Source organism: Salvelinus sp. IW2-2015, linkage group LG4q.1:29 (assembly GCF_002910315.2).
Source record: "Salvelinus sp. IW2-2015 linkage group LG4q.1:29, ASM291031v2, whole genome shotgun sequence".
NCBI classification, from domain to species: Eukaryota; Metazoa; Chordata; class Actinopteri; order Salmoniformes; family Salmonidae; genus Salvelinus; species Salvelinus sp. IW2-2015.
Window position 1 is genome coordinate 90,458,383 of NC_036842.1, and position 15,718 is coordinate 90,474,100.

Consider the following 15,718-nt stretch of genomic DNA (forward strand, 5'->3'; position numbering starts at 1 on the left):
GAGCTGATAAAGCGCGAGAGAAGGGAGAGGCCGTACTGTGAGCGAGTGACACAGGGAGGAGGGAGAGACGAGACAGCAACCAACAAAGCTGACTCGTGCTATAGTAGACTAATAGCTGCCATAGCTAGGTTATTTTATTCATCATCAAATATGATTATGTAGTGCCTGTTGGACTGCATCAAACCGGGAGAAGCTAGCTAGGCTAACTGAGGCTGCAGTGCATGTGCTTTGTCATCCTACAGTTACAAACCACAACTCCATTCAGCATGTTAAGTAGCAGCCTGCCTATTGGCTCTTGGTCGTTGTAGCCTATCCTTCAACTTTTAATTACGTCAATTTAATTCCATCTTCCATTGATTAGATCTCCTAACTTTTGCCACACACAGAGGCTCTATGACTGCAGCCTAATGCTGCTTTGATGACTTATGATTGGCCAACAACAAGCTATTGGCCAACAACAGGCTGGATCCACAGGCTTCACTCTTGTGAAAAGCAGCAGCATAAATTATAAAATGTCTCTCTCTACCTCAGCAGTTGCATTTTGGTCTGTACGGGCCAGTTAAAATTTCACATACCCAAGACAATCCTATCAGATCCGACCCAGACCCGTGACACGCATTTAGAATGCAGGATAACAATGGCTGTAGATTTGTGATTCGTCACTTGCTTTATTTGCATCTTTCCATTAGGGATGCCTACTCTGTGAAGTGCGTGTGCAAAGGGTAAAGTTTACACACTCTAATGTACTTATCCTCTTGCTCAGTTGTGCACCGGGGCCTCTTTCTATTCTGGTTAGAGCTAGTTTGTGCTTTTATGTGAATGGAGTAGTACACAGCATTGTACAGGATCTTCAGTTTCTTGGCAATTTCTTGCATGGAATAGCCTTCAATTCTCAGAACAAGAACAGACTGACGAGTTTCAGAAGAAAGGTCTTTGTTTCTGGTCGTTTTGAGCCTGTAATCGAACCCACAAATGCTGATGCTCCAGATACTCAACTAGTTTAAAGAAGGCCAATTTTATTGCTTTTTTAATCAGAACAACAGTTTTCAGCAAGGACATTTTAAACAAGGACATTTCTAAGTGACCCCAATCTTTTGAACGGTAGTGTATATGTACAGTACCAGTCAAATTTGGACACACCTACACATTCAAGGGTTTCTTTATATTTATTATTTTCTACATTGTAGAATAATAGTMWAGACATCAAAACAAACTATGAAATTACACACATGGAATAATGTAGTAACCAAAAAAGTGTTAAAGAAATCAGAATATATTTTTGATTCTTCAAAGTAGATGCTCTTTGCCTTGATGACAGCTATGCACACTCTTCGCATTCTCTCAACCAGCTTCATAAAGAATGCTTTTCCAATAGTCTTGAAGAAGTTCCCACGTATGCTGAGCACTTGTTGGCTGCTTTTCCTTCACTCTGCGGTCCAACTCATCCCAAACCCTATCAATTGTGTGATTGTGGAGGCCAGGTCATCTGATGCAGCACTCCATCACTCTCCGTGGTCAAATTGCCCTTACACAGCTTGGAAGTGTGTTGGGTGATTGTCCTGTTGAAAAACAAATGATAGTCGCACTAAGTGCGAACCAGATGGGATGGCGTATCGCTGCAGAATGCTGTGGTAGCCATGCTGGTTAAGTGTGCCTTGAATTCTAAATAAATCACTGACAGTGTCACCATCACACCTCCGCCTCCATGCTTCACGGTGGGAACGACACATGCAGAGATCATCCGTTCATCTACTCTGTGTCGCACAAAGATACGGCGGTTGGAACCAAAAATCTAAAATTTGGACTCCACCGGTCTAATGTCCATTGCTTGTGTTTCTTGGCCCAAGCAAGTCTCTTCTTATTGGTGTCCTTTAGTAGTGGTTTCTTTGCAGCAATTCAACCATGAAGGCCTGATTCACGCAGTCTCCTCTGAACAGTTGATGTTGAGATGTGTCTGTTACTTGAACTCTGAAACATTTATTTGGGCTGCAATTTCTGAGGCTGGTACCTCTAATTGGATAAGTTCCCAATGCAGCATAGGTAACTCTGGGTCTTCCTTTCCTGTGGTATTCCTCATGAGAGCCAGTTTCATCATCGCGCATGATGGTTTTTGCGACTGCACTTGAAGACATTTTCAAAGTTCTTTAAATGTTCTGTATTCACTGACCTTCATGTCTTAAGGTAAGGATGGACTGTTGTTTCTCTTTGCTTATTTGAGCTGTTCTTGCCATAATATGTACTTCTTTTACCAAATAGGGCTATCTTCTGTATACCACCCCCTACCTTTTACAACACAACTGATTGGCTCAAAAGCATTAAGGAAAGAAATTCCACAAATGAACTTTTAATAAAGGAACACCTGTTAATTGAAATGCATTCCAGGTGACTACCTCATGAAACTGGTTGAGAAGAATGCCAAGAGTGTGCAAAGCTATCATCAAGGCAAAGGGTGGCTACTTTGAAGAATCTAAAATATATTTTGATTTGTTTAACACTTTTTTGGTTACTACATGATTCCATGTGTTATTTCATAGTTTTAATGTCTTCACTATTATTTTATAATGTAGAAAATAGTAAAAAAAAAAAAAAAAACTGGAATGAGTAGGTGTCCAAACTTTTGACTGGTACTGTATATACAGTGCATTCGGGAAAGTATTCAGACCCCTTCCCCCTTTTCCACATTTTAGAATAAGGCTGTAATGTAAAAAGTAATCAATCTACACACACTAGGCCGTCATTATATATAAGAATTTGTTCTTAACTGATTTGCCTAGTCAATTAAATGTTTAATAAATAAAGTGAAAATATATTTTTAGAAATTTTGCAAATTTATAAAAAATAAACATAAATAAACTCAGCAAAAAAAGAAACGTCCCTTTTTCAGGACCCTGTCTTTCAAAGATAATTCGTAAAAATCCAAATAACCTCACAGATCTTCATCTGTGGGTTTAAACACTTTTTCCCGTGCTTGTTCAATGAACCATAAACAATTAATGAACATGCACCTGTGGAACGGTTGTTTAGACTAACAGCTTGCCGATGGTAGGCAGGTAAGGTCACAGGTATGAAAACTTAGGACACTAAAGAGGCCTGTCTACTGACTCTGAAAAACACCAAAAGAAAGATGCCCAGGGTCCCTGCTCATCTGCGTGAATGTGCCTTAGGCATGCTGCAAGGAGGCATGAGGACTGCAGATGTGGCCAGGGCAATAAATTGCAATGTCCATACTGTGAGATGCCTAAGACAGCTCAACAGGGAGACAGGACGGACAGCTGATCATTTTCGCAGTGGCAGACCACGTGTAACACCTGCACAGGATCGGTACATCCGAACATCACACCTGCGGGACAGGTACAGGATGGCAACAACAACTGCCCAAGTTACACCAGGAACGCACAATCCCTCCATCAGTGCTCAGACTGTCCGCAATAGGCTGAGAGAGGCTGAACTGAGGGCTTGTAGGCCTGTTCTAAGGCAGGTCCTCGCCAGACATCACCGGCAACAACGTCGCTCGCCTATAGGCACAAACACCCTGTTGCTGGACCAGACAGGACTGGCAAAAAGTGCTCTTCACAGACAAGTCACGGTTTTGTCTCACCAGGGGTGGTCGTCAGATTTGCGTTTATCATCGAAGGAATGAGCGTTACACCGAGGCCTGTACTCTGGAGCGGGATTGAGCTGGAGGGTCCGTCATGGTCTGGGGCAGTGTGTCACAGCATCATCGGACTGAGCATGTCATTGTAGGCAATCTCAATGCTGTGCGTAACAGGGAAGACATTTGGTACCCTTCCTGCAGGCTCATCCTGACATGACTCTCCAGCATGACAATGCCACCAGCCATACTGCTCGTTCTGTGCGTGATTTCCTGCAAGACAGGAATGTCAGTGTTCTGCCATGGCCAGCGAAGAGCCCGTATCTCAATCCCATTGAGCACGTCTGGGACCTGTTGGATCGGAGGGCTAGGGCCATTCCCCCCAGAAATGTCCGGGAACTTGCAGGTGCCTTGGTGGAAGAGTGGGGTAACATCTCACAGCAAGAACTGGCAAATCTGGTGCAGTCCATGAGGAGATGCACTGCAGTACTTAATGCAGCTGGTGGCCACACCAGATACTGGCTGTTACTTTTGATTCGGACCCCCCTCTGTTCAGGGACACATTATTCCATTTCTGTTAGTCACATGTCAGTGAGACTTGTTCAGTTTATATCTTTTTTGTTGAATCTTATGTTTATACAATTATTTACACATGTTAAGTTTGCTGAAAATAAACGCAGTTGACAGTGAGGACGTTTCTTTTCTTGCTGAGTTTATTACAATCCATAACAAGACTAGAATTGTGTGTTTCCTTATTTTCCGCCTCCTGAAAACGTAATTTTTAAAATAGCCATGGAGTAGTCTGTCTCTGAACAACTGGTTATCAATAGTTTATTAACGAGAGCTACGCGTTTCCCTTTCAATCTATTTTCCTTAAATTGGATACAGAACTTTACACCATTCTGCAATTTCCTTAGGGAACTGGTCATTCATGCCAAATTTCGTGCTAGTAAGCCTTTTACACAGCATTTTAACCATTATTTTATATTTTAAAAAAGCACATTTGGCGTTCATACCTTAGTTGTAGTTGGGAAAATAACATCAGTATAAAAAAATATGTATTTAAGCAAAATGTTACTTGTTCATGTTTGTTTAGCTTACATAACACAATTTAGAACAACGCATTAAGGGAAACGGAAAGGGGGATACCGAGTCAGTTGTACAACTGAAATGTGTCTTCCGCATTTAACCCAACCCCTCTGAATCAGAGAGGTGCGGGGGCTGACTTAATCGACATCCATGGCTAAATGGGTTTGTAATAGAAAATTAATGCGTCAAAACTAATGTTGACGTCAATAAATGCATTTTCTATAGCTTCCAAAATATTTTACAATTGAGAAGTACCAAGATGGCTTCAATACAGCGCCCCCTGTCAGTCATCCATGGTGTATACACATTATTGGATAGCAGGGACCTTCCGTCTAGCCATGCCCGTGTGTCCAAACTACTGCGCGTGAGCAACACAACGTGTTTTGAGAAAAAAGGTCACGAACTCTGACCCTCCCTGAAGCAGCAGCAGACAGAAAAAATAGCATTAATTTATTAAACATCGACACACAATACGAGAGCACCGCACAATAATAGGTAAGACAACTGGATTGTGCGCGCAAAAGCTCATATCAAACGACACGTTGGTCAGCTCCGTCATGTAACACAAGGAGGAAGAATACATTTTCCAAGCCAGCAGCCTAAACTGCCATTAGCTAACAGCCTTAGCTAACGGTTCCGGACCAAGACAGTGCACCATAACCGGCAAGTAAGGATATTATATCAAAACCACACGGATAGTCGGTGTTATGACACTAAACGTAAATCAAACAAATCGCTATTCGTGTGCCAGGTATTGGCTAAAACGTGTTTGCTGGGTAGCGAGTGTTCTGTGTGAATCCTGTGCGCAGATGCTAAGTAACGTTAGCGATCTTCGAACTAGCGCAAATAAGGCGTCCCGATTTCCAGAACTAATGTTTGTAAGTATGAACACAACCAGCTAGCTAAATGTTGAATTGTAACAGACTAACAATAACCTTAAATCGTTGCAAATGTGTGCGATCTGAGCCTTGTTGCCAAACGCGATAGTCCCGCCGTTCGCTGCGTTCTCCTATGGGCCTTGAACCCTAGCGTTCTTTAACCCTTCAATTTTGACCTTTCACCCACAGGAAAAGAAATACCTTTATCTTCCGCATCGATTTTAAATAACTACTAGACCAGAGCTTATTTGTTGTGTTTACACCCATGGCTATTTATGTATAACGAGCTACATTTTCTGTGATATTTATCAACTTGGCGTAGAAGGCCAAAAAAGCAGAAGCTAGCTAACGTTAGCTTAGCACGCTAGGCCGTGCGACATTGCATTTCACGGTGTGCGCCACAGTTAACTAACGTTAGCCAGCTAACATGTCAATAGTATACAAAGTTGCTCATATAACCCTGCATCTCCCAAAAGTTAACTAGCTGCGCAACATTTACTTTAATTAACGCAACCCTGTTTGCTCACATAAGAAGCCATGAACTTCCTAGGTAGCTTCCTGTATTTGACTCTTTCTAGCTAAGTTAGCAAGATAGCTAGCTGAAGTTAGGACATGGGAACCTCAAAACATTTTCCATTGTCACATTTTAATGTCACGTGCACAGTACAGTGAGATGTCCAAATGTTGCTAGAACTGGCCCATGTTCAAACACATGTAAGGATCACTGTATGAGTCCCACTCATTGTATGCATATACATACTGTTTCCTGATGTTGTCTTCCTTATGCAATGCAAAACAAAAAGCTTTCAATGCAGATTTTCTCAACCTTGACTCTACTGAAACCTTGCTCTGATCACAACATATTTATTTTTGATTATCAATGCATACCCTTGAGTAACTACTAACTGTGTGAAACATTCCTTCCCTCTACTGCAGTTTGATGTGCCTCATGGGGCTTTGATGTGAGCAGCAGAAGGAAACAGAATCGGCGTCATGGACGGACACACTCAGAGGATTCAGCTGGTCTCAGCTGACGGTGGCATGATGGGACATCGTATCCAGGTAATATAATGGACCGGGACCCTGAGACATGGCTGTAGACTCCAATGGCGTGACATCCATGTCTCAGATCATCTCTTCTCCCTAGGTCAAGGCTTTTATGAGTCAACATATGCATGGCGAGTAGCTTCGTATGACTTTAAGGTTAGCAAGTAGCAGAACTAATAGCTTCAGGGTTGGATTCCATTGTAAAGGTACGGGACACTATAAACAGAATACTGTTTATCATCAGCATTCAACAACCCATAATGGAGCGTATTAGCTTCAGACAGTATCCTAACTGGGGGTTGGAACCGGTTTAGGGAACAGATCCGAAAACAGAAAAATAATGCACATTTTCAAGGGACATAAACAGAACCTGGAACAAAAGTGATCCATACTGTTCTGGAAAAGAACTGTCATTTTAAAATAATGGGAACTGGTTACATTTACATTTTACATTTTAGTCATTTAGCAGACGCTCTTATCCAGAGCGACTTACAGTAGAGTGCATACATTTTATTACATTTTTACATACTGAGACAAGGATATCCCTACCGGCCAAGAGCAGACGCTCTTATCCAGAGCGACTTACAGTAGAGTGCATACATTTTATTACATTTTTTTTAACATACTGAGACAAGGATATCCCTACCGGCCAAACCCTCCCTAACCCGGACGACGCTATGCCAATTGTGCGTCGCCCCACGGATCTCCCGGTTGCGGCCGGCTGCGACAGAGCCTGGGCGCGAACCCAGCCCAGCCTGGGCGCGAACCCAGAGACTCTGGTGGCGCAGCTAGCACTGCGATGCAGTGCCCTAGACCACTGCGCCACCCGGGAGCCATCCTGGCTAATGGTTAATAACGTTCTTTTACGTTCCAGGCATTTTTCTAGTACCACGTAAAAACGCAACAAAGCACCTATGCAAAGACCCCACTTTGTCACTCAAAAATGTATTACAGTATCTGTCTGCAAGCTGAAAATCTTTGCCGGTGTGTGTGTTTAGGCTACCTGCCCCTCCCCCATCCGAAGCATAGGCTATTGTACTGACATTACTAACGTGATTCATTAGATGGGGAGAAAATTTAGCTACAGAAGAATGGATTAACTTTGTCAATGCTAATTAAGGATACGGTAGCCCAAGTTATCACGTTTCACGTTGGATTTATTTACTACAAAAAGGTCAAACTTGTTTTTAATTCTGGTGCCACTCTTCACCCACAAGATAACAAGATGCCCAGTGTTTCAAGCCTCCTCAACCCTCTCTCGCTCTTTCCCCAGCCACAAAATGTCAGTCGCATCTTGCGCCATAGGTTATATTTGTCTGTCCATCACGCATGTAAACTAGCTTAGCTGCTTTATCCGCACTGATTGGGGAAGTAATTGATTTTGGTTTCAAACTGGTTCAGAACTTTATTTTGCTCGTCAGAACAGTGGGACGGACCCAAAATATAGTGGTTATGTTCAGAATGAAACAAATTATAAAAATAAACGGAGCATATTAGCTTCAGACCCAATATTACTTGTTGGTTTCTGTCATTCTCATTTGACTTGACTCTTCTCCTCCCCTTCCCCTCCAGATCGTGACGGACCAGGCGACGGGCCAGAAGATCCAGATCGTGACGGCGTTGGAGCAGGGTTCTGGTGGCAAGCAGCAGTTTATCCTGGCTAATGCAGACTACTCTACGCCAGGCAAGGTAATCCTAGCCAAGCAAGAGGCCTCGTCCCCGGGAAAGGTGATCCTGGCGGCCCCAGACGGTTCAGGGGTCAACCAGCTGCTGTTTGCCTCACCTGACCTGTCCGGCCAGCAGATCCAGGTAGAAGCCTTGACCTGCACCACCAATGATATTCTAGTCAGCAGACGTCAAACTGTATCCATGGAGGGTAGTTTCTACAGGTTTAGACAAGTCCCTTGTACTTGATTTATCAAATAATGTCACTGACTAGTTTGGAACTCACCTGGTTGTTTAAGTCGTAGCCCTTTACACTCATACCCATAAACGGGTCGAAAATGTCAGATTTGGGCACTGATAAGTGCCTAAATTGGAACGTAGTGACTGTACAGTAAATGACGTCATAGCTCTGGCTCTGTGCTTCACAGCTCTGTATGGGTTTTGATTGACCATTCTGAACTTGAGCACCGTGCGACAAGAAGTTTCCCCCATCCGTCCTGCTAATTGGACAACTGTGAGGGGAAATGCTGTAAATTTGGAGAACTCTGTGTATTTTGAAAGATGAGACAAGGATTATAATAAATACCACTTTGCTGTAATACAAGCAAGTCAAACGCCCGTAAGCCCAAATGTGCACTTTATGTTTCCATATCATAAAACTCATGTCATACACAGTGTCAACGTTTATGATCACTATGTTTGATGTACAGTTACAAGATGACATGGCGTCATCGAGCCCCACGGTGGAGGTGTCATAATACCCATAAAACCTAGCGGTCAAACAGATGAAATTTGTTTTTTCACCATAAATTTTTCCCATGGAGAGTTTAGGAAACACTTAAAATAAGGGCTATGTTTCGTGTAGGCTTACCCTGACGTTATGTTTTGATAACCATGTAAATCTCTCGGACAAGGTGAGTTTTATCAATATATTCGGCTCTATTTACTCTCAGATTCGAAAATGCTAATTAGCATCAAATTAGACATCATGCAAGACTACGAYTCCCTGCAAGCTCCTGCACGTCATCTCTAGCTGACACCTWTGCTAACAGGTATTGTGTCAATTTAAAACTTGAACAAAACAGTTCACAGAATTATCAATTTAAAGAAATGTCGCCAATTTATTCATTACTAAATTTAGCTAACATTACATGGTTAATCCAGAGATTCTTACGTTTTCCTCGATTCGGCAGTCTCCTCCAGATCATCATGACATTTGTAGTTTTTTTATGATGGTCACACTAGAAGATAATTAGCATTTAATTTTTGTGGGGATAATACAGGTGACTATGTTGATAAAAGTCACCTTGTCCTAGAGAGATTTACAGTTATCAAAACGTCACGCCAGGGTAAGCCTGCACGAAACACAGCACTTATTTATAGGGTTTCTAAAATCTCCTATGGGAAAAATGAATAATGGAACCATTTCCTTATTTGACCCCCTAGGTTTTATGGGTATTATGACTCATACTGTGGTACTCGATACCCTGTGGTGTTCTGAACAGAATGAGCCTATGTTTATTTATTGTGAAGAACATTTTCCGTGGAACACGGACCTGAATGCACGCATGACTCCTTTCTACGAGCACCAAAATTATATTTCTCTGAATTGCCCAGTGAAAGCCTAACACTGTAAGATTGGATTTTATAARTTAGCTAGTCATGTTGCCAATAGAACAAGCTTTCAAATGATGCCCACCTGACCCAGATTGGGATTTATAATGGGCTGTTTTTGGATTGCGTAAACAACAACCGTAATTGTGTGATGGGGGGGGATGCAGGATTGTTTTCCAACCTAAACAACTACAAGTGTGCTTTCTCTAGTTCCTCAACGGCACAGCTAGGAGAGCTTAAAAAAACACCTTATGGTTGAAGACTCTTCTTTAAATCATAAAAGTTCATAGAAATTATGTAGGGACTGTGCACACTTTAAAGAGTTGGAATGTATATAGAGTATTTTCACATTGCGTTATCAACAAATGTGTCAAAGTACAGTAAATGTAAAATGCACAATCAACTGTGTAATGTTTGGATTCAGTCTTGTCAGGTGAACTTTGAACTTTACTCATTTTCCCCATCATCTCCAAACTCTTCACTTTCAATTACTACTTTTCTTATTTCTTCTGTAAGAAAAACATTTAAGTGTAATACTAGAAGTTAAATGATACTCGGACATTAATGGAATGGAAGAATCAAATACTTAATAATCTGGCTACAGACATTTACATTTTTACAATTATGTCATTTAGCAGACGCTCTTATCCAGAGCGACTTACAGTAGTGAGTGTGTACATTTTCATATTTGTTTGTGCTGGTCCCCCGTGGGAATTGAACCCACAACCCTGGCATTGCAAGTGCCAAAACAGCTTCCAATTGGCTCATTCACTCCTCTCCCCTGTAACTATTCCCCGGGTCGTTTCTGTAAATGAGAATGTGTTCTCAGTCAACTTACCTAGTCAAATAAATTAAAGCAACAACACAATTTGAAGTCCAATGGGGCAAGGCCCTACAAGCATTAGAAACAACATTGGGTGTGGATACAGTGGGAACATGTGGATCTGAGGAAGTGTGATGTCAATCATGTTTGTTGAAATGTATGTAAATGTTAAGTTGGTTCTCTATTGTTTTGTCTATATATGATTTTGTTGTTAAAAAAAAAAGAAGAAGAAAGGGAACTGAAGTAAAATAGTGTGTGTGAAGAAACATTTCATTGTAGCCCTATCCATAAAGGCCACTACTCATGTGTAGAGAAGTGGTTAATTGGACGCAACTTGACAGAGAATAATAAAACCAGCAGACACTAGTTCCTCCGTGGAATGAGTTTGACACCCCTGGTCTAGTCTTACTTTGTACATACTTAGACTATTGCTGTTAGTCACAAAGGGCTGGTTTCCCCAGGGCAGATTAAAGATACAATCTGGCCGTTTTGGTATACAGCTGATGGATGGGGTCACACCTCTCTAATTCATATTAGCCTGCGCTCTGGATGAGACTGGCAGTCCATTTAGTCCAGGACTATGTTTAATCTGTGTCAGGGAAACAGGCCCTAAAAGTACCTTTGACATCTGATATGAATGCCTGTTTTGCTTTTTTTTTTGTGTGTGTTGTATTTCCAGTTTGTGACAGAAGGGTCAGACCAGGCACTTGCCAAGCCTGTGGTGGAGTACTGTGTGGTGTGTGGAGACAGGGCCTCAGGTAGGAAGTAAATACAGTTGAACTTGTACACGTACACACACACACCCTCTCTTCTCCTTGTGTGACTGACTCTGTTCCCTCTCCTCCTCCGGCCCCCAGGCCGTCACTACGGGGCAGTGAGCTGTGAGGGCTGTAAGGGTTTCTTCAAGCGCAGCATCAGGAAGAACCTGGTTTATACATGCCGGGGGTCTGGAGAATGTGTCATCAACAAGCACCARAGGAACCGCTGCCAGTACTGCAGACTGCAGCGCTGCATGGTCCTGGGCATGAAACAGGACTGTGAGTACCTGCCCACTTACTGACGTTCACATACTGAAATATCATGTTGATCAAACATGGAAATCAAGGAATCGTGTCCTCTCTGTTTGTGTCAACATCTGCAGTGTTCCACAATACCCTGAGTTGCTTTTATTAGACAACATGTTTGAGAGGGATCGGTTTGGGCAAGGTTGAGGTGCGGAATCGCTAATATTGATGGCATTATTTGGGATGGGGTTTTGTAAATCAGTGATTCTGCCCAGTCTGACTGTAATGTAGTCATTATGTGAATCAGCATGCACATTAGCTAGCATGGNATATGCAAATGAATTGGCGAAATATCTTAATTTAGCTGCCTGTGTATACAGCCATAATGAGTAGTTATTTGGGATGGAAGGTGATTTGTAAATCACTGGTTCTGTGTAGTCCGACTGCAATGCAGTCGATCACAAAATGCACATAAGCATGGCGGATTAAAGTTAACTGTTCTCTTCCTGTCTCTCAGCCGTTCAGTGTGAGAGGAAGCCYGTGGATGTATCCAGAGAGAAGTCTATCAACTGTGCTGCGTCTACAGAGAAGATCTACATCAGGAAGAACCTGTGTAGTCCCCTGGCTGCCACGCCCACCTTCGTCACTGACAAGGAGACCGCCAGGTACTACAAGGAGACAGCCAGGTACTACAGCTGGCTTAAAGGGCCCCATTCACACTGAGCAATGACGGGGCCAACGACTAGCATCACTACTCTGGACGGTTCATAGAATATGTGGACAACTACAAATACCTAGGTGTCTGGTTAGACTGTAAACTCTCCTTCCAGACTCACGTTAAGCATCTCCAATCCAAAATTAAATCTACAATTGGCTTCTTATTTCACAACAAAGCCTCCTTCACTCATGCTGCCAAACATACCCTCGTAAAACTGACCATCCTACCGATCCTTGACTTCGGCAAAGTAATTTACAAAATAGCCTCCAGCACTCTACTCAGCAAATTGGATGTAGTCTATCACAGTGCCATGCGTTATGTCAACCAAAGCCCCATATACTACCCACCACTGCGACCTGTACGCTCTCGTTGGCAGGCCCTCGTTACATATTTGTCGCCAAACCCACTGGCTCCAGGTCATCTATAAGTCTTTGCTAGGTAAAGCCCCGCCTTATCTCAGCTCACTGGTCATCATAGCAACACCCACCCGTAGCACGTGCTCCAGCAGGTATATTTCACTGGTCATCCCCAAAGCCAACACTTKCTTTGGCTGCCTTTCCTTCCAGTTCTCTGCTGCCAATGACTGGAACGAATTGCAAAAATCACTGAAGCTGGAGACTTATATCTCCCTCACTAACTTTAAACATCAGCTGTCAGAGCAGCTCACCGATCACTGCACCTGTACACAGCCCATCTGTAAATAGCCCACCCAGCTACCTCATCCCCATATTATTTATTTATTTAGCTCTTTTGCACCCCAGTATTCTCTACTTGCACATCATCTGCACGTCTATCACTAGTGTTAATAATAAATTGCAATTATTTTGCCACTATGGCCTATTTATTGCCTTACCTCCCTAATCTTACTACATTTGCACACACTGTACATAGATTTTTCTATTGTGTTATTGACTGTACGTTTGTTTATCCCATCTGTAACTCTGTGTTGTTTTTGTCGCACTGCTTTGCTTTATCTTGGCCAGGTCGCAGTTGTAAATGAGAACTTGTTCTCATCTGGTCTACCTGGTTAAATAAAGGTGAAATAAAATTTTAAAAACTCAATCTATTTCAATTAGGAAGTTGGGTTGAAGTGGCTGAATATAGGAACGTGAGGGTCGTACCAAACACGGCCTCAAAACGCACATAGCGCATACTCCTCTGTTAGCTCTGTGTGGGATGCATTGCCAGGTTAGGTGATCATTTCATCTAGGGCACAGTTTTTCCAAAGCTATTTATCTGGATTTTGCTTATCGGACAGGATTAATTGCATAGAATAAATAGAACGTGAGTCCCCATGCAAGTCAATGATTCGTCCGTTCTGTTCATTCTATTTCTATGCATTTCATCTTATCGGCGAGATGGATCACTTTTCGAAAAACTGGGCCCAGTTCATCAGCAGCTATCAGCCAATTTTTAACTCGTGAGCCAACATTCCATAACTGTAGGTGGCAGTAAATTGCCKACCTTGGCTTTATACATGTTCAAACAAGACACTCCGGGTGGCAGTAATGCACGCTTTGTTTATTTACCAACTCTTAGAAGTAGGAGTAGAAGAAGAACATTGAGTACTTCAAAATGGAGATGGCCTAAATGTTCTCACAGGAGCCATAATGGGACAGATACAAAGAGGAGGCCTCTTTCATTCTCTATGTCKGGCAGGGCCTAAAACATATATATWTTTTTTATAACAGCCACCGAGGCAGGTAGATTTAACAATCTACCAGCCACTCTGATTCTTTTACCAACCAAAATATTTGTTTTGCCATAATTACACCAAAAAAAATGGATGAGCATGCTTAGTAATGTTTCTAAAACAAGAAATGTATTTCTAGTAAGAAGTAATATTACTAGATTTTATTTACTATTCTGTGACCTAAGTATTTTAACAAAAATATCTGACAAATATCTAGCTGCTCCTTTAACGTTACCTTGGTAACAAGGCCACTTGAGTCATCGTGTGTGCCTGTGAGAATGTCGCTAGTAGAGGCCAACGATGTCTCTTTTTGCTAGCAGTGGGAGCCTACTCAAACAGAAAATCAGCTAAGCTTGTGAACAAAACAATGTAATTAGCCAAGGAACATGACGACCAAGTCTCACTTTAGTAGATGTTTGAGTAAATTGGACCAACTTTTGTGCCCATTGTCTAAAAACACATCTTTCAGTGCTCTCTGCCCCCCAGAAAGGCAGTGTTGCTGCGCGAGGTGGGATAGCGATAATGTTAGGATTCAGATTTCTTTGTGCATTACCAAAATTGCAGAAATACTTTGAAAACAGCTATCTGCGACATTTATTTAGCTATAAATCACAACTGTGACTATCTCTATTAAAGCCTTGCACTGTAGAGCCCAGAGTGTTGCCACGCCAACGTGGCTGGCGAATTAGACATTCTTTACCGCCAATGCCAAAATCTACCCGCGTTTGGCAGGTGGTGGGTGTTAATTTTAGGCTCTGATGCCATGGTTATTTGTCGTCGTTCCCCCCCACCCCAAGTTTTCTAAGCCCAAAAAACAACAACATTTGAAATGATTTTGCTTTAAATATTATATCTGTTTGGGCTTCTTGCGGTCAATTTGCAGTGTATACATTATTAGTCATTATGTTCCGGCCCCCCCGAACATCCGCTCAAGAAAGGATCGACCCGTCGCTGACCCCTGCTTCAGCAGTGGGGCAATTGGCATAATAGGTGTCTCCTCCCCTTCATCTGATTGGACAATACTTGACAGGTGAAAACAATATGGTGGTAGTAGCTCACCATTTAGACTGGGGTTCACTTGGATGGTTTTCATTCAGATCATTGTAGATGAAGACAAGGAGATGTGGAGAGCGTTAACAGAATGAGGACCACCTATTTTCACCAACCAACTGTACAGCCATTTGAGATCTCTGTGATTGGAAGGTAGAATTGAAGTGTGTATGTGTTTGCAGGTCAGCCAGTTTGCTGGAGTCGAGCATGCTCCTGAACATCCAGCAGCCTTTTCCCAAGCTAGAGAACAGCATCCTGGTCCCCACATCCCCTGAATCGGTGAGTAACTGCAGCACACAACAGATGGCTCGCTTTCATTTGGTAATTGCTAAGGCAGGGTTCCCCAACCCTGGTCCTCCAGCCCCACCCTGGTCCTCCAGCCCCACCCTGGTTCACCAGCCCCACCCTGGTTCTCCAGTAGCCCCAACAGGGTTCCCCAACCCTGGTCCTCCAGCCCCACCCTGGTCCTCCAGTAGCCCCAACAGGGTTCCCCAACCCTGGTCCTCCACCCGTGGTCCTCCAGTAGCCCCAACAGGGTTCCCCAA

At 42.8% G+C, this 15,718-nt stretch overlaps 1 protein-coding gene and 1 long non-coding RNA gene across 2 annotated transcripts in view; one reads left to right on the forward strand and one right to left on the reverse strand.

The window, feature by feature from the left end:
* Window positions 1-999: 999 nt before the first annotated feature.
* On the reverse strand, window positions 1,000-2,738 carry LOC139027611 (uncharacterized). The gene is made up of 2 exons (XR_011479747.1): window positions 2,391-2,738; window positions 1,000-2,305 (listed from the first exon to the last, which is right to left on the reverse strand). It is a non-coding gene; the product is annotated as an uncharacterized lncRNA (long non-coding RNA).
* A 2,267-nt stretch (window positions 2,739-5,005) lies between these two features.
* The window catches only part of LOC111962801 (nuclear receptor subfamily 2 group C member 1-A), a 36,718-nt gene continuing 26,005 nt past the window's right edge, over window positions 5,006-15,718 (forward strand). Inside the window, 7 exon segments of the mRNA XM_070443248.1 lie at window positions 5,006-5,344; window positions 6,496-6,621; window positions 8,179-8,415; window positions 11,388-11,466; window positions 11,566-11,745; window positions 12,230-12,398; window positions 15,356-15,452. Of these exon segments, the coding sequence (XP_070299349.1) occupies window positions 6,553-6,621; window positions 8,179-8,415; window positions 11,388-11,466; window positions 11,566-11,745; window positions 12,230-12,398; window positions 15,356-15,452 (831 nt within the window). The 5' untranslated portion in view covers window positions 5,006-5,344; window positions 6,496-6,552.